The sequence below is a fragment of the Talpa europaea genome (assembly GCF_964194135.1).
Source record: "Talpa europaea genome assembly, contig: HAP1_SCAFFOLD_110, whole genome shotgun sequence".
In the NCBI taxonomy this organism is placed as follows: Eukaryota; Metazoa; Chordata; class Mammalia; order Eulipotyphla; family Talpidae; genus Talpa; species Talpa europaea.
In genome coordinates, this window is record NW_028168009.1 from 1 (window position 1) to 21,878 (window position 21,878).

At 37.8% G+C, this 21,878-nt stretch overlaps 2 protein-coding genes across 2 annotated transcripts; both read left to right on the forward strand.

The window, feature by feature from the left end:
* Positions 1 to 71: 71 nt before the first annotated feature.
* Positions 72 to 230, forward strand: LOC311188016 (uncharacterized protein; the record flags this gene model as incomplete). The annotated part of the gene is made up of 1 exon (XM_084259791.1): positions 72 to 230. One exon carries the CDS (start codon positions 72 to 74, stop codon positions 228 to 230), a length of 159 nt encoding a protein of 52 aa, XP_084115917.1.
* A 43-nt stretch (positions 231 to 273) lies between these two features.
* Positions 274 to 21,545, forward strand: IFRD1 (interferon related developmental regulator 1; the record flags this gene model as incomplete). Its single annotated transcript, XM_084259790.1, has 12 exons — positions 274 to 364; positions 4,303 to 4,407; positions 4,696 to 4,780; positions 5,790 to 5,914; positions 7,462 to 7,619; positions 11,952 to 12,002; positions 12,089 to 12,267; positions 12,350 to 12,458; positions 17,417 to 17,551; positions 19,111 to 19,239; positions 19,632 to 19,727; positions 21,456 to 21,545. 12 exons carry the CDS (start codon positions 274 to 276, stop codon positions 21,543 to 21,545), a joined length of 1,353 nt encoding a protein of 450 aa, XP_084115916.1.
* Positions 21,546 to 21,878: the final 333 nt, after the last annotated feature.

A 21,878-nucleotide genomic window follows, 5' to 3' on the forward strand; every position in this document is an offset into this window, starting at 1 on the left:
GCCGGCGGTCTAGATACTTAAGGCGTCGTGGCCTCACCCGCCCCGCCTTGGCTCCCGCGCTAGAGAGAAACATGTATCGTTTCCGATCACAGCTCTTCACGGGGATTTTTGCTGCCGCCACCGCCCACTCTTACCCCCGCCGCTTCTCGCCTCTGTTGCTAGCCGAAGACTCGCCTCTTAGCCACCCGCCGCACAGACGCACGAGTAAAAAGTGCAGCTCCATCGGCTGATCCTCGCTAAGCTCCGAGTTTAGGCGGCACCGGGCGTCCCACGATGCCGAAAAATAAGAAGCGGAACACTCCCCACCGCGGTGGCAGTAGTGGCGGCGGCTCAGGGGCAGCTGCAGCGACGGCGGCGACACCAGGTAAAGGGCTATCCCCGCCGCTGGCATCCCGGTTGCCGGCCGGTCTGGCGTGTCGCTTCCCTTTGGGCACGGCGGGAGTTGTAGTTCTTTCCTTTCAGGCGTCCGCATGGGCTGGGCGCCTGGCTAAGCTGTCAAACTACAATTCCCAGCGTGCCCTGGGGGCGCTGCCTCGCGCGATTTAGCGCTGGCTGGCGACCCGCACTCTCGGCACCGGCCTTGGGGGCGGGGTAGGGCAAACGGTCTTGGGCCTGAGAGTGGGTGGGCGTGGGGGTCACGACTGCCTGGTGGAGGAGGAGCTGCCCTCAAAGGCGTGTGTTGGCTGCCCCGAGCGCTCCCTCATGGTGGTTGGGTTGAGTTCCGACTTGGCGTCGGTGTGTCACTGGCCGCCTTTGACACCCCGCCCCACCCTCCCAGGCTCCAACATGGAGCGCTCGGGAATGCCAAACGTCCGGCGGGTACGGGCAGGCTCTTGCGTCACGCGGCCCGGGACTGCGCGCCGGGGCCAGGGTGACGCAGAGGCGCCCATGTGGCATTCCATTCCGCCGCCTTTTTTGCGCGTCCCCATGTTCACGTGGCTACGTGGAGGCGTCGGCGCCTCGGGGCTGCTGCCCTAGCCCGGGCGCTGCTCCTGCCTCCAGCTGGCACCTGCTTGCTGAAGCCCGGGGTTCCCGGCTCCACTGCGACTCCTGGTCGAGGCGACGACCTCCTCCTCCTCGGGGCAGAAGCCTCTTGCCCCTTTGTGCTGCGTTCCGTGAGTTCCCAGCAGTGAAGAGGCAGGAGTGGTGAGGAGCTCGGATGGCAGGAGTTCGCCAAAAGTTTAGTTGAGTTTTTTTTTTTTTTTTTTTTTTTTGATCTGCAAAGTTGAAGCTTTCTATAGGTGGGTAGGTGCTTAGCTGATTCTTTACTTAACCATATGGTTGAGAAAAAGGGACTTAAACAGCGGAAAGTACTAGAAGACATAATTAAACTAAAATCGAGTATTAAAGGAAACCGAATAAATCATCTCTTTTAGTAATAGTTTTCTTGCGACTGTGAAGAGAATATTGGAATATTCTCAGACGTTATTATCACATCGGAATTACTGCTGACTACCTAGTAACACAGTTTCTACGCTGACCCTCAGAATGATGTGCCTTTACTCATTAGAAAATACCTGGGTTAGTTTTCTTGTTAAACAGTATTGAAAACTGGCATTTAAAAACTTTCCTGTAGCATCATAGCATGAGAACTTGTGCTCATGCATTAAACATAACTGAAATAGGAATGGATTATTATAAATGCACAGTTTTTCCTTACTAATTTTATTCTCCTCTAAGTTTACCTTTGTTGATAAAATGGAAATAATGGAGAAGCAGTAAGGTAATGTCATTTTCAGAATAGTAATGATATTATTAATGGCCCCCTTGAAGCACAATCAAGCCTTTATTCCCTTCTGAAGCTTCTTGTCTGGCCATCTTCCTTCCTCTGGTACTTAAGAGTAGAACCTGCATTATGGGGGTTGAGGGATGATTGTTTTTCATATATCACCTCAGGATTTCATCAGATCTTTCATCAACCTTATTACTGCTGGCTTTTATTATTTGTAAAAGTATATTTAAACACTGAACTTTGGCATATATAAGCAAATGCAAAAGTTTAGTTTGTAAAATACATGCTTTGATTATCTTTGGAAGTTTACAATATAACTTAATCGGTTGCCTCTGGAAAGTTGGGTGTAGGGGTCAGATTTACTTTTTTGCAACTTTGTTTCCATGTGACTGTATTGTTTATTCAATAAATAATAAAGGAGAAGAGGCAGAAAATTGTCATAGACATATACTTGATTGCAAGCCACTTATTGGTATTTCTAAATGACATCTAGAATGAATGGGATACAAATGATTATCTTCGTATGTACAACCAAAAGGTAGCCATCTTCTATCTCTTTAGTGTGCTTTCCATTTAAGCTATTTTTTAATTTAGTGGAGGAAATCCAGGAAGCTAATAAAATTAATCTCATACAAGTATGCGTATGTCATAACACTTATTTGCAGACAGTATTTAAAAAATGTTGAAGACGACATTTTCAGGAAAGAGCGGAACCTTGTTAGTAAGTAAGCTCTCTAAGAAGGACCTTATGTATATAGAGTGACCTCTTAATTGGATCACAGGTGGGTGAGTTTGACCTGATTATGCAGGGTTTGGGGGGTTTTTTGTTTTCTTTTTTTAACTTCTTCCAGTTTGGGGAACTACTGAAACTTAGAGAAGGGAGCTGAGTAACATCTGCATGAGATACTTTTCTTGGCAGTGTAGAAATAGAATGAATATAAAAATAAACAATTGACTTAGGAATAGATGCTAGTGTAAATTGACGTATGTGATGGTAGGAAATGTTGACTCTCAACTGTTGGCTGTGATTCCCAATCATGAAAATAAATGAAAGTAGGTCCAGAAATAGAGCATGTTATACATTTTGTTAATACTCTCCTAAGCACTTTGATTAAGACGTTTTGGGATTTTGACTTCTTTGAATATTCTTTTATGCATTAGTTCTTTGATTGGGATGGTTTAGTCCCTTTAGGAAATTGGAAGGCTATTTGCTTCCTGAGTTGATTGAAAAATCTATTAAATTCTCCTGTTTGATTTTAAAAAAGAAGACAACCCATTTTTAAAAAATTAACATCAAGTTAGAGAATTTTAAAAAACTTATTTTAAGATAGTAAATATCACAAACTTCCCGGACATAGGAAAGTAGTGACACTTAGTGCATTTTTCTATTTTTTTGTAAGGAATCTTGGGCTCAGGGGTAATTCAGGCTATTGAAAGTGACTTGGGCCAGAAATTTGAACTTAGTTGAAGTGCTCAGTTTAATTTATGACTTAGGTAATTCTTTTATTAATATGATAAAAGTGACTTTGAATTCATTAAGTTAATGAAGTTGGAAGATTCTAGTCATTTAAAAAAGAGATTTTAGTAATAGCATTGCTATTTTGAATCTGTTGTGTGTGAGAACTTTTTTTTTATTAGATTTAAAAAAAAAAAAAACATGTATACAAGATTTGGAGTGTAGGCCAGATGTGCAGGGTTGGGGGTGGTGGTGTGAGAGAATTCACCAGAGACAGAGTGGGGAGCAGGAGAGGTAGATCTACTGAAATACACTGCTGAGGGGAGCAGCAGGTGAGTCAGGAGAAGCATGCTGCACCATGTGGGTTAACTCCCTGGATGGGGATTGAACTGATACAGCAGGGCTGGCGATAGCTTGATAGTGCTGAGACTTAACCCCTGTGCCACCAGGGAGGCCCATTAGGACCTTTCTTTTAAAAGTAAAATATCTAACAGACTATGCCAAAGGCCAGAGTTTATATTTTAAGCCTTTTTTTCTCAATTCGTTATCTCTTAAACTACCCTATTTACTCCTTAATTCTCCTTCACCTATGAGAAGTGAACCTAATAGTGCTGAGACTTAACCCCTGTGCCACCGGGGAGGCCCATTAGGAACTACCCTATTTACTCCTTAATTCTCCTTCACCTATGAGAAGTGAACCTAAAAACCAGGAAGGTTGTGTGTACAAAGTTATCACTTACTGTTTGCTAAGTGCAGTAATTTTCAGTTTGGAAAATATATTTTTTTCTTACAATAATCTAATGACATCTATTTCTTCATCTATTTTCATTGTTCGTGCTTTGTAGTCATGGTTTGGAAATGTTTATTTCATCTGTAATGCTAGTTTTTGATTAAATACCTGTGCCACATGTTAGATGATTGTTATAAATAGTTGGTGTTCTGGAATAATAGGTGAATAGACCTAATTTAGAAATATTTAAATGTATTGTTCATAATATAATCATCCCTTTCCCCAAATAAGTTTAGGTTTTTATTACTGGATTTCCCAACTAAATTTAAAAATTTGCATATATGGCAACAAAGTCATTTATTTTTACCCTTTTTTACCTGATAGGTGGCCAGCATCGAAATGTTCAGCCTTTCAGTGATGAGGATGCATCGATTGAAACAATGAGCCATTGCAGTGGTTATAGTGATCCTTCCAGTTTTGCTGAAGATGGTATGAGTTTTAATTTTAAATTTGCACCTTCATATAAAAGTTTTTTTAAATTTTATTTTTTTTAAAGATTTATTTATTTATGCATACAAGAGTTGGGGTACAGGCCAGAGATGTGGGGGAGGGGTGAGAGGATTCACCAGAGACAGAGTGGGGAACAGAACAGTTAGACTAACTGAAATATACTGCTGAGGGGAGGAGTGGGCGAGACTGGAGAGATCTCCTATCTACTTTCCCCTGCCCTCCCCCCCCCAACTTAAATTGTAGCATTGGGTTTGTGTTATTCCTTAGGACCAGAAGTCCTTGATGAGGAAGGAACTCAAGAAGACTTAGAGTACAAATTAAAGGGATTCATTGACCTAACTCTGGACAAGAGGTAAGAAATATTGGGAACTCTTTTCATTTTAGGTGATTTTAATCAACTCCTACTTCTTTATATATTTATATCTACTTACATCTGTATGTCTGATTTAGCAATATGTTTTGATTTTTTACTTTATTTTTTTAAGATTTATTTATTTACTTATACAAGCACTGGGCACAGTCAGAAGCATGGGAGGGTAAGAGAATTCACCAGAGCGGGGAACAGAACAGGCAGACTGACGAAATACACTGCTGAGGGGAGCAGCAGGCGTGGCAGGAGAGGTCTGTGTGCCATGTGGGACCCTCGCCTGTTGGCCGGGGATCGAACTGGCGCTGCAGAGGCTGCGGGCAGCTTCGCAGCCCAGTACTCAACCACTGCGCCACCAGGGGAGGCCTGATTTTTTTACTTTAGATGATTTAAAGTTTCTTGTTCCTTTGGGCTTTTAGTGTGGGTAGAAACATGCCACTAGAATTCAGATTGACTCAGATCAGTCATTGTTCTAGCACAAAAAACATAACTGTATTGGATTATAATTGGGCTTGTTGAATTAAAAGTTAATCTTCAACTAGAAGGGACAACTAAATTTTTCTTTACGCTTCCTGCCCACTTACTATAGACATGACCAAATATCAAAGTTAAATTGTTTCCAAGCTTCATGTTAGCTCTAGAACTGACCGAGAACATGCAATCATGAACCTCTCGACTTTGGTAATGTTAAAATAAAAAAAATGAGTTACAGCTTATCATTGAAACTATAAAACACTGTGTAATCATTTAAAGTTGTAGTTATAAAACTAATAAACAGGAAATTGCTATGTTACAAAGCAAATTAAAATCTTCAGTGTAATAAGGCGAATTATAGATGAAAATTAAATTATTGAAAAATGTCTGGAGCTTGATAACATTTAGATTTTAAAAATCTATAAAGAAAAAATTAAGAGGGAAAACAAGCTAAATTTTTCAATTATTGATTGATGGTACACGCTAACTAGATCTTTCTCTGAAATTTTGCTTTAAATAGTGCGAAGACAAGGCAGGCAGCTCTTGAAGGTATTAAAACTGCACTGGCTTCAAAAATGCTGTATGAGTTTATTCTGGAAAGAAGAATGACTTTAACTGATAGCATTGAACGCTGCCTGAAAAAAGGTAATGTCCTTATTTTTGAGTCATGGGCACAGAACTAATAGGAAATTTGGTACCTTCTTTGCAACTTTTGTTAATGGCACCAGTATACTGGTTCTTTCATAGAACTTTATAATTATAAAGGACTACACATGCTTGTTAACTCAGTCAGATTTCTTAGAAGCTGTTTATCATTCTAACAGTTTAAAACAAGGTAGGATTGGGATAGATCATCATGTTTTCTATCAGAAAAGGTGACTACTATTCTCTTGTATATAAGAAAGACTTGAAAATTTTTGTTACATGTCAACAAAAGGGCATCTTATTTTTTCTAAAATTGAAAAAGTATAATTATTTCACTCCTTTTCCCTTGTATTTATTTAAACTGTTAGTCGTAGTTGTGCATAGCTTTTTTCTCAAGACCTCATAGTCCTTGGAATATTAGAATTCTGGAACTTTGTAATTCTAGGTTTGTAATTCTCTAGGTTCTAGAATTCTGTTGTTATAATTCTAGAACTTTTAAGAATAGAGAGAGAGGAAGATCTTATGACTTTTTAGTTTTAGTAACCACCAACATCGAAAAGATTTGAATCTGCTGGCTTAATTATTTTGCCAAGTAAGAGTGTTATGAAAATATCTTCGGCTATAATCACTTTATACAAATGTAGGACACACATGTGTTCCTTTCAATTGAATGGACTTAGTTTTGTGTTCCTCATAACATTTGACTCAGGTGAAAGCTTTGTGGTGAATAGGTGTTGGGAAACTTTAAATCTAATCCACCCTCATACAGAATAAAGGTGCAGGAAACATGAGACCTGTCTAAGGTTATGTAACTTGTTAATGGTGTAGTTATAGCAGAGCCAGCATTTTCAAGTTATTACAGTGGCTTTGTTAAAGGTGTTTATATTAAAACTCTCTTGCAAGAGAGAGTTGTAATAGGTGACCTTTAAAAATTCTATTCTGATCTGCATATTTTATAAATACTTAGGTAATAACTTAAGTTCAAATTTTTCCCAAACCCTTTGGTGTCTACAGGTCTCCAAAGAGTTTGTTTATGGTTACCTTTATGTTATTTTCTGTGTTTCTTATGCCATTTTCTGTGATTTTTAAAGAATCCCATGTATTTAAAAGCTTTTAGTGGGGAAAACCCTTGAAAGTTTAGTTTATCTCAAGGGCTTTGTACATCGGAAATGCTTGGGCGATTTATCCAAGGCATACTGTTCTGTGAATTCTTAAAGTATCTGGCTTGAAACATGTTATTTTGCTGAATGCTTACATTGCTCACTTTAGATAGGTATTAATCTCCATTTTATAGAGGAAGAAATCTGTTTCAAGAATGATAACTCGTTGAAGGTCATAGGGCTAATAAGTGGTGAATCTAGGATGTAGGTGAGGGCTATTTCCAGAGTTTGAGTTCTTTAAACTACACCACAGCCTATGTCAAAGTGTAGGGGTTTCTAAATGGTTGATGCTGTTTTGAAACTTAACAAATTTGGGGAAATTGCTACTGTAATTGGTTGGTCTGTTAAAAATAATTTATCATAGGTGTGTCTTGGCTTCTTTTATAGGTAAAAGTGATGAACAGCGTGCAGCTGCAGCTTTAGCATCTGTTCTTTGTATTCAGTTGGGCCCTGGAATTGAAAGTGAAGAGGTTTTAAAAACTCTTGGACCAATCCTAAAGAAAATAATTTGTGATGGAACAGCTAGTATCCAGACTAGGCAAACTGTAAGTGTAAGATTTTAAAATTTATGTATTAATCCAGACATAGCACCCAGACATTCTGATGAATAATTTAGGACAGTAGCATTTTTTGTAAATAAGTTTTTGTTAACATTTTATTCTCATTTGTCTTTCAGTTCTAGTGAGCACACTTAGTATGGCAACTGTTTTCTTAAATTTTCTGAGACTCCATAAAGCACCCCAGATAGAGCAGATTTCTATATCTTTGAAATTGAAGACCATATACTAATAAGGGGATGATACTGTGTTGAGTTATTTAAGATAATTGTAGAATGATTTTGATTAGAACTTAAATGGTCTAGACATTATTTATAGGATAGTTAATTTTAAGAAATGTAATGGGGGTGTTATTTTAAATTATTGGCAGCTATGGCCTGTAAATCCTCTTGAAGAAACTGAATGCTACATTTACATGGGTGGATTTGATACCTGTAGAAAACTGAAACTTTGACTCGTGAAATTTTCATTTGGTTTGAGGGTTTGGAAATGCTTTTATTCTATAACTGTTTGATATTACTGCTTGTAACACTTGACTTTAGGTTGTGGGATTTGGGGGCGGGGAGGGGTTATAAGTGAGCCCAATGAATATGTTTTGTTTTATGACAGAAGCATATGAAGTGATTTTAATGGATTTGGAAAATGGATTTGAGTCTTTTTTTATTTTAAAGATTTACTTATTTATGCATACAAGAGCTGGGGTGGAGACCAGAGACAGAGTGGGGAGCAGAACAGGCAGATTTATTGAAATACACTGCTGAGGGGAGCAGCTGCGCCATGTGGGTCACCTCCCTGGCTGGGGATCGAACTCATGCTTCAGTGGTTGCGAATAGCTTCATAGTGCTGTGTCTTAACCCCTTGCACCACCAGGGAGGCCCCATGCATTTGAGTCTTAATGGGCCTTAAAAAATTTTTTTTTTTAATATTTTAAAAATTATTTATTTATTTGTTTGTTTGTTTGTTTGTACAAGCACTGGGTAAGGTCAGAAGCGCGGGAGGGTGAGAGAATTCACCAGAACCAGAGAGGGGAGCAGAACAGGCAGAAGGACTGAAGTACACTGCTGAGGGGAGCAGCGGGCCGCAGGAGAGGTCTGTGCGCCATGTGGGACCCTCTCCCAGCAGCCGGGGATTGAACCGGTGCTGCAGAGGCTGCGAGCAGCTTCACAACCCAGCGCTCAACCGCTGTGCCACTGGGGAGGCCCTGGGCCTTAAGAATTTAATCTTACTGGATTTGAATCTCAAGATATTTTCCTAACAAGACAACCAGTTCAAGTTTTACACTTTTTAATACAGATTATCTAATACAGTTTTCTCTTTTAGTATTAATGTTACAGATAACATTAATCTTTGTATCAGTTAAACCCTGAAGTCTTAGTGGCTTAGTAAAAGTTTATTTTGTGCTCATATCACTGCCCAATATAAATTGTCAGAGTCCTTAGGCATCCATCCTGCATCTGTCTTGGCCCTACCTATAGATTCTCTCCATATGTCAGCCATAGTAGATAGATGGAGAAGAGCAAGAGGACAGAGACTCAGACCGGAGTACATCACTTCTGTGCTTTGTGCTTAGGATTTTTAATTCTACAAAAACTGAGAATAGTCTAACTGTTTCCCCTGGATGCCAAAACAAACAGGAGTTTGGTGACTTCGTGGGAATCTGGACCCTCTAAGCTATAATAATCCTAAAATATTTAGTTAATAGTTTTGCTGTTTACCTTTCTTTGTCCTCTTGCCTCCCATTATGGGTAGTCCCATGTACCTTTTAAATCATGTAGGGGCTATACAGGTATTTGCTATTTTTGAAAGAAAACTCTTGGGTAGGTATTTGGTGCAGTCACTTATGGTTTCACAATACTGGATAGAGCTGAAATTTGGGCAGGTGGATGGTGGTGTTAACGTGGGGGCCTCCATGGTGGTGTTAAAGTGGGGGCCTCCCTGGTGGTGCAAGACTATAAGGCTATTGCCAACCACTGCAGTGTGAGTTTGATTCCTGGCTGCAGACCTCTCCTGTTCCGCCCACTGCCCACCTCAACAATAGAGGGGGCCAGTAGATCTGCCTGTTCTGCTCCTTACTCTGTCTCTGGTGAATTGTCCCCTCACCCCTCCATCCCCCCACACTTCTGGTCTAGAGCTGTTCTTGTATGCATTTAAAAAAATGGTGCTTGGAACAATGTGAGGGAATTTTAGTGACAGCATATGGAGAAAAGGGAAATGTATAAAACAGTACAATCTCACACATTACAAATTCTGTTCTTTATAGAGCAGAGCTCTGTCTTCCATTTATGTTGCAAGCAGATTGTACTTAATAACTGATTGTTTTGTTAGGTAAATTTTAAAATTTTTTAATCTTACTGTGTGCTCAATTGTTTATCCCTGTTCCCCCCACTAAAGGAAATTATAGGATACCCAAACTCTTTTCACTATATTCCAAAATAAGTAAAATTTGAATTAATGGATGCTTTCTTTCAGTGGGTAGTTTGAAGACACTTAGATTTTATGAGGCATTTTGCTCCATTGTGCTTACTTTTTGAAAGCGAAGTTTTTTTTGTTGTTGTTGTTAAAGATTTATTTATTTTTGGGGGCCTGGGCCCCAGTGGCCCAGTGGTTGAGCACTGGGTTGCAAAGCTGCCTGAAGCCTCTGCAGCGCCGGTTTGATCCCCAGCCACTGGGTTAGGGCCCCGCGTGGCACACAGACTTCTCCTGCTGCCCGCTGCTCCCCTTAGCAGTGTACTTCGTTGGTCTGCCTATTCTGCTCTCCGATCTGGCTCTGGCGAATTCTCTCACCCTCCTGTGCTTCTGGCTGTGCCCAGTGCTTGTATAAATAAGTAAATAAATCTTTAAAAAAAAAAGATTTATTTATTTTTGGGCCTCCCCTGGTGGCGCAGGCAGTTGAGCTCCACGCTGTGAAGCTGTCCACAGCCTCTGTAGCGCCGGTTCCATCCTGGCCGGCTGGCTGGCGAGGGTCCCACATGGCGCAGCGGACCTCTCCTATTGCACTCGCTGCTCCCCTCAGCAGTGTATTTTGTCATTCTGCCTGTTCTGTTTCCCGCTCTGTCTCTGGTGAATCCTCTTGCCGTCCTGCACATCTGGCCTGTATCCTGGTTCTTGTATAAATAAATAAATCTTTAAAAAAAATTTATTTATTTTTAGGGCCTCCCTGGTGGCTCAAGGGGTTAAGACCCAGACTGTGAGGCTGTCCGCAGCCTCTGCAGTGCGGGTTTGATCCCCGGCCAGGGAGCTACCCACATGGCACAGCAGACCTCTCCTGACTCTGGCTTGTACCCCAGCTCTTGTATGCATAAATAAATAAATCTTAAATTAAAAAAAAGATTTATTAATTTATGCATACAAGAGCTGGGGTACAGGCCAGAGGTATGGAGGGGTGAAAGGATTCACCAGAGATATAGTGGGGAACAGAACAGCAGGCTTTGACTGAAATACACTGCTGAAGGGAGCACCAGGAAAGACAGGAGAGGTCTGCTGCACAATGTGAGTTGCTCCCTGGCTGGCTCAGGATCGAACTTGTGCCACAGAGGCTGTGGATAGCTTCACTATGGTATGCTTAACCCTTTGAGCCACCAGGGAGGCCCTAGAAGTGAAGTTTTTAAAAAAGTTTTCATACTAGAATACACAAAAACCAACAAATGATTTTATTTTATTTTTAAAATTTTTATTTATTTTTTTTAATTTATTTATTTATACAAGCACTGGGTACAGTCAGAAGCGCGGGTGGGTAAGAGAATTCACCAGAGCCAGAGTGGAGAAGAGAACAGGCAGACTGACGAAGTACACTGCTCAGGGGAACAGTGGGCGGCAGGAGAGGTCTGCGCACTATGTGGGACCTCGCCCGGCGGCCGGGGATCGAACCAACGTTGCAGAGGCTGTGGGCAGTTTCGCAACCCAGTGCTCAACTGCTGTGTCACCAGGGAGGCCCACAAACAAATGATTTTAAAAGCTTAAGAATCTATGCTGTACTTAATGTGGTTTAAAGATTTTTAATATATTTCTCTCAAATACCCAGACTTTGAGTAGTTTTCTGTATCTTTGAGTTGAAGTACAAAATGATCTGCTAGATTAATGAAGACCCAAGAGAAACAGAGTAACCTTTCTAGAGTCTTGGTAGTGTGAGTTTGGTAGCAGAGTTGTACCGAAACCTCATTCCCTTAATTCTTGATTGTATAGTCTTTCTCCCTCTACTATGCTTGGGCCCTAATGTTGTAACATGGTTGAGAGAATATATTGAATTAATGAAAGCAGGAAGATAAAGAATTAGCAAGAAAATTACAAACAATAGTCCCTATTTTTCTTTTTATTTTTTAGTGTGCTACTTGCTTTGGTGTTTGCAGTTTTATTGCCACAGATGATATTACTGTAAGTAGAAAATCTTTGATTCCATTTATTTGCACATTCCAAATTTTAGATGATTTTCTATAATACTTCATATTCTTATGTGATAGGAGCTGTACTCAACTCTGGAATGTTTGGAGAATATCTTCACCAAGTCCTATCTCAAAGAGAAAGACACTAATGTTATTTGCAGCACCCCTAATACAGTGCTGCATATCAGCTCACTTCTTGCATGGACATTATTACTGACCATATGCCCAATCAATGAAGTCAAGAAAAAGCTTGAGGTGTATGTATTTTTAGTTTCATATTTTATAAAAACATTTATTGTCATAATTGGTTATGTTCACATAATAATGACTATTTTTTAGGCACTTCCACAAACTTCCAAGCCTCCTTTCTTCTGATGATGTAAACATGAGAATAGCTGCTGGTGAATCTTTGGCACTTCTGTTTGAATTGGCCAGAGGAATGGACAGTGTAAGTATCTGGGGGAAAAGACTGTATCACAAGGATCTGTATTCTGTTTTCACTTTTACAATTTACAATTAGATGATTAACATGAGAGCATAGCCAGTTGAGAAATAAGTGATTGATTACCCCTCTTGGGAATGGTGATACAATAATTGTAAGAGCATAAAACAATAAGGGTGGTAGAGTAACATTTGAATGTAGTTCTTTATACTTAATTTTTGCTATTTATAGAAGTGAAGCTTAGAAACTGCCTTTACTATTCATGGAGAGAGTTGGGTCCAGTATAATTTGTTTGCATCTGCCTGGAATTCTCAGACATGGTACACATTAAGATAATTCAGACATTGAGGCTCAATAATAAATGTCAGACAAATGGATGAAATATGAATTCAGTGTAGGTTTGGGATCAGAGAAATTTAGATGGTAATAAACATGGCCCATTCCACCAAGATATGTGCTTTGCAGTTCCCTATCCATTGTCCACTTACGGATGTTGGTTACCACAATGTTGCCTGAAAGGTATTGGAGTGTGTGATAGTACCACATCATTTGGTTTGCCTGATACTGTATTTTAGCGCTGAAAGTCTTAAATTGCAGGAAAACCCTTGTCTCACGCTAACTGGGACATTCTGTCACCCTGATTTGTGACCTTTGTTGCAAATACTGGGTTACTTATTAGGTGCTTTTTTATTTAGGGAAAAAGGACTGTATTTGCAGAATAAAAATTTTTCTGTAATTTAAGTTATTTAACAATGAATAATTATAAATAGGATTATTAAATGTTCTGAATTGCCCTATTCCTTCCCTTTTCACTCTAGGCCTATGTTTAAAATGTTTATGCTTTTAAATTTGTATCTGGGAAATATCTTTTCCTGGCCTCCTACTCCTCCTCCCAGCCCTCACTCTGCCCCCTTCTCCCTTGTAAAGGATAGTAGGTAGAAATAGAAAGTAAATTGTTAATGATGTCAAAGTGAATGATTCTTATATGAGAAATTGGACTCAAGTGGCAATCAATTTAGTTTTATCGAGCTAGTTAATGTCTCCTTAACCTCAAGGCATAGATACCAGCTGTCCTAGCTTTTAGTCTTCTGCTCCTCTGGTAATTGCTTTCTTTTTCCTTTGAAATGCATCTTAAAAGTGAAATAATAATGCTCTTTAAATTATAAATGTTGAATTTGTTTAAGCTTATGTAAACATAAATGTATCACCACCCACATATCTTATGTTCTCTGGCTTATGAAATCATATGAAATATCCAGGAGAACTCATCCCAGATATGTTTAATTTTGTCATGGTTCTTGTTCAAGAACAAAAATGAACTAGGTTATAGATCAGAACCTAGAGATTTGCTTGCTATTTTTGCTAAGTAAGGTTTTTGAAAGAGTGTCTGGTAATGATATAGTCACAGGGTGGTCAGCAATTTAAATCAGGTGTTTATGAATACATAGGGTAATTAAAACTAGGGTTTTTGTAGCAAATGTGTGGCACTGAATTAGTCAGACTTTTTTGCCAGATTATTCTGTATAGTTATTATTAACCTGGAAATACAGGTTTATGATAATAATTCTTGAGACATTTAGGGGGGAAAAAAACTAATGAAGACTTGAATATGATTGTTTTTTAAAAATAAGTTGATGGTGGCCTCCCCGGTGGCGCAGGGGTTGAGCACTGGGTTGTGAAGCTGCCCGCAGCCTCTGCAGCGCCGGTTCGATCCCTGGCCGCCGGGCGAGGGTCCCACATGGCGCTCAGACTTCTCCTGCCGCCTGCTGCTCCCCTCAGTTGTGTACTTCGTCAGTCAGCCTGTTCTCTTCTCCGCTCTGGCTCTGGTGAATTCTCTCACCCTCCTGTGCTTTTGACTGTACCCAGTGCTTGTATAAATAAATATATAAATCTTAAAAAAAAAATAAGTTCATGGTCTATTGATAATAGCTGTTGTTCAAAGTTGAAGAATTTAGTGCTCCTTCGTGGGCAGCTCTTTTAGCTTGCTCTGTTCTTTTGCCACATAGCCAAGTGGTTAAGAGTGCACTCTGGTGCCTTGCTGCCTACCTCTAAATCTCTTTTCCACACTTACTCATTGGATGATAATGGGCTGTTTCCTTATGCCTCAGTATCCTTATTTTTTAAATGGAGAGAAAAATAGTTATGAACTCAAGGTTGTTGAGAACACATGGTAGATAATACAGTTTAAGTCATAGTTATTACGATAATTGTTAATTGAATTTTGAGTTTACCTCCCCCTGGCAATAGTCTTCTAACAGATCCTTGGGACAACATGATGTGCTTGCTGACTGAGAAAAATATACCAAAATATAGTCAGAACTTCACCAGTTCTCCCTCTTTAATCCCTACTTACCCTGATATGTAAATTGCTGCGCATATGCACACGCATGCGCTCGCTCACACACACGCATACACACTCTCCTGTTGTGTGATACTGATTAAATTATTTTCTTGTCATTATTGGCAGAGTACTTATTTGTACCACCAGGAACCCAATTTTCATTTGTCCAACTGTGTACAGTTTTACTATATACTTATTCAATCCTATCTAATAAATTGGGCCTTTGGATGCTATTTATGAATATAATTTGTTAAATTTTACATTTTCTTTTTAAAGCCCAAGCACTAACAGAGACATTTTCTCACAATATTTAACATTTATTTTTCCAAGTAACTTAACACCTAACCTAGTGATTCAGACTATAAACTAGATTGCGTTTATCACCTGCTGCTGATAATTATAGCATGTTTTTCAACCTCAGAATTATTGATATATTTGGCTGGATAATTTTTTGTTGTCAAGTGGCGTTACTTTCTTGTGCATTTTAATGTCTAGCACTAGCAGCATCCCTGATCTCTATGCTGTAGATACCAGTATCAGCTCCTTCATCCTCAGGTGTGACAACCAAAAATGTCTCCAAACATAGTCAAATATATCCTGGGGGGCAAGATTGTTGGGAACCACTGATGGTACCCATTCTTGAGACAAATTAAGGTAATACATAAAGTTTTCTTAGTTCTTGGCTTATTTTTCCATATAAGAAAAGTAGTCAATTAAATGAGTAGAAAAACTTCCAGTGCTTGAAATGTACTTGTTTCAACAAGTAAAACTATTCCTATCCAGTTAAGATGGAATCAAATTTAATGGAATTTAAATAGAGATCAGCATAACTTTTATCTGTTTTAATACCTCAGTAGTTTCTAATTGCTTTACTCAAGATGAGATCTTAAAGGCTATTGTCTTTACATAACTCACACATAGGAGATTGAATGAAAATATTTGAAGTAAAAAATACACAGACTATAAAATTTACAATGAAATTTAGAATTTTTTTTTTTAAAATATATTTTATTTATTTATGCTTACAAGAGACGGGATGTAGGCCAGAGGTGGAGTGTGTGTGTGTGTGTGTGTGTGTGTGTGTGTGTGTGTGTGTGTGTATTCGAGACAGAGTGGGGAGCAGAACAGGCAGATCTACTGAAATACATTGCTGAGGGGAACAGTGGGTGAGACAGGAGAGGTCTGCTGTGCCATGTCCATTAGTTGCCTGGCTGGGGATAGCTTCATTGTGTGATCCTTAACTCCTTGCGCCACCAGGGAGGCCTAATGACAACATTTTTATGTACTTTGAAGTTAGAGTGTTGGTATCATAATCTTTTGTTATTTACGACATTAAAAGAATCACCTGTATACTTCTTGAGATTACACAGTTAATCCAGTGTAATCTTTTTAACACAGTTAATCCTGTGTAATCTTTTTAAAGTTTAATCTATTTAAACTTTAAATAGAATATGTTAAATGGTTATTGCCATTAATGCAAAAAATGTTAAATGGGCATTAATAACTAGAACTGAGGTTGTTCACCTTCTGATTAGTGTCTGTTCCAGTTTAATAAGGTTAATATTAAGGTCAGCTAAACAACTTTGATTCATCTTTCAGTTTTTGTTGCCATTAGTAAAACATAGTAAAGAGGGCCTCCCCAGTGGCGCAGTGGTTGAGCGCTGGGTTGCGAAGCTGCCCACAGCCTCTGCAGCGCCAGTTCGATCCCGGCTGCTGGGCGAGGGTCCCATATGGCGCACACACCTCTCCTGCCACCTGCTGCTCCCCTCAGCAGTGTACTTCTTGCCAGTCTGCCTGCTCTGCTCTCCCCTCTGGCTCTGGTGAATTCCCTCACCCTCCTGTGCTGACTGTACCCGGTGCTTGTATAAATAAATAAATCTTTAAAAATAAAATAAAATAAAGCTAATAGCATAAAACCAGATGACATTTACAAAAAACAAACGTAGTAAAGAGATTTCTTAAGAGTGTAGCCACTTAAAACTGTAACAAGGAAGTCTGTAGTCAACTCAAGGTGACAGTAAATCACTATCAAGGTGATAGTAAATTTGTTGCTGCTGCTCATCTTACATGACTTAATCGCTTGAGCTGTGCACCTGATTTATGTACTTTATTGCTTATTGAAAATATTGCCAGTAAATTATGAATTAGGTGGTTTAAAAAAACATTACTAGTAACTTACTTTTGGAATTATAATATTTGGAATTCTGGAATGGGTACTTTGGGGACTAAGGTGGGGGGTAGGTTAGGGGGAAGGTGGAGCCAGTGGATAGAAGCTGTTTTGGTATACGTGTGTATCTGACACTTGTTGAACTACTTTGAAATTCCAGTAATGTCTTGAATGGGGTAAGAGCATGGTAAGTGTTTGAATGCATCTGGATATACTTGGAAGAAGAATGTTAATTGTTTGGTGGTAGTGGTATATTGTAGTCAGCATTTCTGGATTAATGTTTTGCGTGGTAACAGCTGCATCTAAACAGCTTGAAGGTTTGTTTGTGTTGCTTTATGCAGTACTGCTGGTTATTTTCCAAGTTGAATTGTTCTCTGTTAGCTTTAGAAAAGATTGGGCATGGGGGAGGGGAACCAACAAACTAAACCATTAAACCAAATTTTTTTTCCTGACCAGGACTTTTTTTACGAAGATATGGAGTCCTTGACGCAGATGCTTAGGGCTTTGGCTACAGATGGAAATAAGCACCGGGCCAAAGTGGACAAGAGAAAGCAGCGCTCTGTGTTCAGGGACATCCTAAGGGCAGTGGAGGTAGGCTTTTTAGTGATGTCATAGCTATTACTCTTTGAAATTAGATTGCTACAAGCTAAACTTTACAATTGGGTTTTTTCTTTATTTAAACTTAGCTTTTGATTAAAATAATTTCCTCATTTTAAGCCTAATGGTTTTAAAAAACATAAAAGACTTTTTTTTTAAACAATGGAAAATTTAACACTGATGTGTAAAGGTTCTTTTTTGTAGGTTTAAAAAGATGATGTTAGAAATGTATTTCACTTTGGTGTACTTGTCATCATTTATGCAATGGTGCTTAGCATATTTATAGTTAGTGCACCATTTTTTTAAATAAAAGTTACTACCTACTCTTGATACCTTCAAGCGATGACTTTTATGATTTATCTAGGAAAGCTAGGTGCTCAAAACTGAAATAACAAATCCCAGCATTTAATAAGACTACCTAAAACAAAATCATCTGATATTTGACTCCCTTTTATAATCCTCTGTAAAGGACAATAATCTACCTTGCCTCAATTTACCTGAAAAATAAGTTGGTTTAGAAACCTTCACATATTAGAATGCATGGTTGAATTAACCATAGGTTAAGGACAACCTTGCCTTGGAGAATACTGAAGGCATTAACACTTCACAGATATGCTATGTCCTATATGTGAACCCTCTAATAACCCTATGTGGTTTAGGTATGGATAGCCCCAAACATGGAGATTAAATTTCTTGCTAAAGTCATGGGCCAATGAGTGAGAAAGGTTAGATGTGGGGAAGGCATTTGGAGTGGTCTTGCACTATCAAGTTTCATCTTTTTTCTTCTGTCCCAGTAGGCCATCAGCTACTGCCTGGTTATTCTTACATGTTCATGATTCATTAGCAAATGTAACACCCCAGTCTATTTATTTCAAATCACCATTTTGGTGACATCTTTGTCCATTTAGAAAACCTTGTCCTATATGTGACCTTTATTTCCATTTTACTTGGGCCATCCCTCCATGGTTATACTTTGAAATTGTCTTCTGGCAAAATAGTTCCTTCTCTGAGATATTAAGTACATTATTTCTTATTCTCTTAGTAAATCTATTATTTGACCATGTACTCCTAGTTGATGATTTGTTCCTTTTTCATTTGGTTTGTTAGCCCTCATTACCTTTCCTTTCTTAGATAACTGCTTCTCCTCATTTCCACTGCTGGCTTGTTGGGGGCATCTTGTCTGTTAAACTGGTCTTAAAATCTTCCCACCCTGCCCCTAATCCTAGATCAATATAATACTGACTTTTCTTTCAAATATGTGGAAGAATGATTTATCTTTTATCATTATTGAAATTCAAAAACATTCACAACAATGTGTTTTGCCATTAATTATTTTAACTTACTGTGCTTTCAAGTCTATCATAGTTAGACAAGTTGTATACCTTTATATATTGAATAGTACTTTTCAGTCTGTTCATAACTCTGGTGTGGACATACCAGTTTAAACCATATTGTTAATTTCAGCATGTATATGTCTGTTTAGAAATTTGTGTTTATGTAGACTTTCTTTAGACCATTTTAATTCTTCAAATTCTGGTTCTTCTATTGGTTAGGAACGGGATTTTCCAACAGAAACTGTTAAATTTGGTCCTGAACGAATGTATATTGATTGCTGGGTCAAAAAACATACATATGACACCTTTAAAGAGGTTCTTGGATCAGGAATGCAGTACCATTTGCAGGTAAGTGGGTGACATCCTTCTTTGTGTTTCCTTTTAAATTAGGAGGCAACTTTCAGTGTAACTCATTCAAGTGGCTTTTGAATTCAATTGAATGTGCAGATACAAAATAGTACATTTATATTTGAAAGTAAAATTGAATAACTATGAAATTGTTACTGTTTGTATAAGTTTGTTGGAGAGCTAGCTATTGATTTTTTTCTATGAAAGCACATAGTTTGTAGCTTTCTTGATTACGAGGCATTAAAAAACAATTTGGTCTCAATGAAAAAGAAAATAAATGATCTAATTCATATTTATAAGTTTCACATAACTTCTGTTAATAAAATTTCACTGTATGTAGTAAAAAAGAACTGATATTCCTGAACCTTAATCACCTTCTCATTTCATCCAAGTCAAATGAATTCCTTCGCAATGTATTTGAACTCGGACCCCCGGTGATGCTTGATGCTGCAACCCTTAAAACGATGAAGATTTCCCGTTTTGAAAGGGTAGGTTTTGTTTTTGTTATCAACAGAACTAAATGAACCAAAGAAAAGCTGGGACTGGGCTCTACCAAGTGACTGCTAGTTTGTGTTTGTGGATTTTTGTTCCTAGTGATGTTTCAGGTAAAATAGCTGCAGAGAAGGCTTCCTGCATTTAAGATGTGAGCAAAGGGGATTAATAGAAATTTTTTTACCCCAGCTATGTTAACATAGAATTGTTTTCATTTTTCTCTCCTTTTATTCTATGAAGTTTTTATATTAAGAATATTTAATTTGTGCTTTTTGTACTAGATAACTAAAAAGTATTTCACTTAGTACCACATTCATTTTACAAATAGAGAAACTGAAGTGCTCAGAGTTTATAACATTAAATAGTAATTAATATAATTTTTACTTAATTCAAAAAATATATTTTCATCAGTGAGATAAAATTCACAAACTATTTTAACATACATGATTTGGTGACATCTAGTTTATTCTCGAAGTCAACAGCTACCACCTCAATTTATGTCCAGAACATTTTTACCAACTCAAAAGAAAATTTATACCCATTAAATGTTTATTACTCAGTCTTTTTTCCTCCTAGCAAGCACTAATATTTTATCTGTGTCTATGGATATATCTATTTTGGATATTTCATACAGAAATAGAATCATATAACTGACCTTTTGTGTTTGGCTTTTTTTAACTTACTGTAATTATATTAAGGTTTATCCACATGAAGCAGGTATCAGCACTTGAGTCTTTTGTGATGTAACAATGATCCATTGTGTCATGTACTGCAATTGTTCATCCATTCATCAGTTGATGGACATTTGATTTGTTTCTTCTCTGACATTGTGACTAGTACTGTTATGACAATTTGTGTGCAAGATTTTGTTTAAATTAACCTGTTGTCAGTTATTGTAGGAGAAGAATTGCTGGGCTGTGTGGTAATTCCAGATCATTTTTTAAGGATCTGCCAAACTGTTATCTACAGAGAACACACTATTTTACATTCCTAATAGCAGTGCTATATCCTTAGCAACATGTTATTTGTTCTTTTAGTTTTCATCTTAAATTATAGCCTTCATAATGGGTATGAAGTGCTTAACTACATTTTTATAGAGTATAATCATTTTTATGACCATATAAATGATTATTGGGTATTTTAAAACTTTTTAATAAATAGAATGCTTTCACATACCTTTGAGTTATTTCTTAGAAGAAATCCCTGCATGGGAATATAGGGCTAGAGTTTTACCTTTTTGATTTGTATTGTCAAATTATTTCCAAAGCTTTTCTATCATTTTTAACTGTTTTTAAAAGCAGTGAATAAAAGCATATAGCTTTTGCACACATACTTTACAGCATACAGTTTTATAATTTGAAAATATGTTTAATTAATATTAAACTGGAGTCTTACCCATTTTTTCCTTGTTATATTAACAGCAGAGTCATGTTTTATTCACATGATTTGTCTTTTTTTCCTTGAACAGATTAAATATTGACCTTTTACTTTTTTTTAATTGGAATTTTCCTGGTACCCCATATGGTTGATGGATACTTTTTTCAATGTAGAATATCTACTAATTATGTTAATTTTCCCCTCATTCTTTGTGTTTGTGTGTTTTATAGACAAAATATTTAGAGTCAAATTAGTTCACTTCTTTCCTTTGTGATTTTTATTTTATTTTACAAGAATATCTTAAGCCTGTGTAGCTCTCACATGTATTTTTCTTTTCTTCCTTTCAGCATTTGTATAATTCTGCAGCCTTCAAAGCCCGAACAAAAGCTCGAAGCAAATGTCGAGATAAGAGAGCAGATGTAGGAGAATTCTTTTAGATTTCTGTACTTAAAGGCTACTTTCTAATTTCTATTTTATTTTTCTTGTAATTTCTAATGTATTTAAACTCTAGAGACAATTTTCTCTCATGTCAACATAGATAGCTTTTGTAGCTGAGGTTGATAATTGCTTATAATTTAATGTATAGTATTGCAAATGGAGAGTTTTGATTATTGAATATTCTTTGTGAATATAATCAAACATGAATAAAATGTAATGTTTGGTCATTTTCTATTTATGAGGAGAACAGAAATACGGTAATTCACTTGATTTCATGATGAGAAGAATTATTAACCAAGGTTAAATTTCTCATGCTGTGGTTATCAGAAATA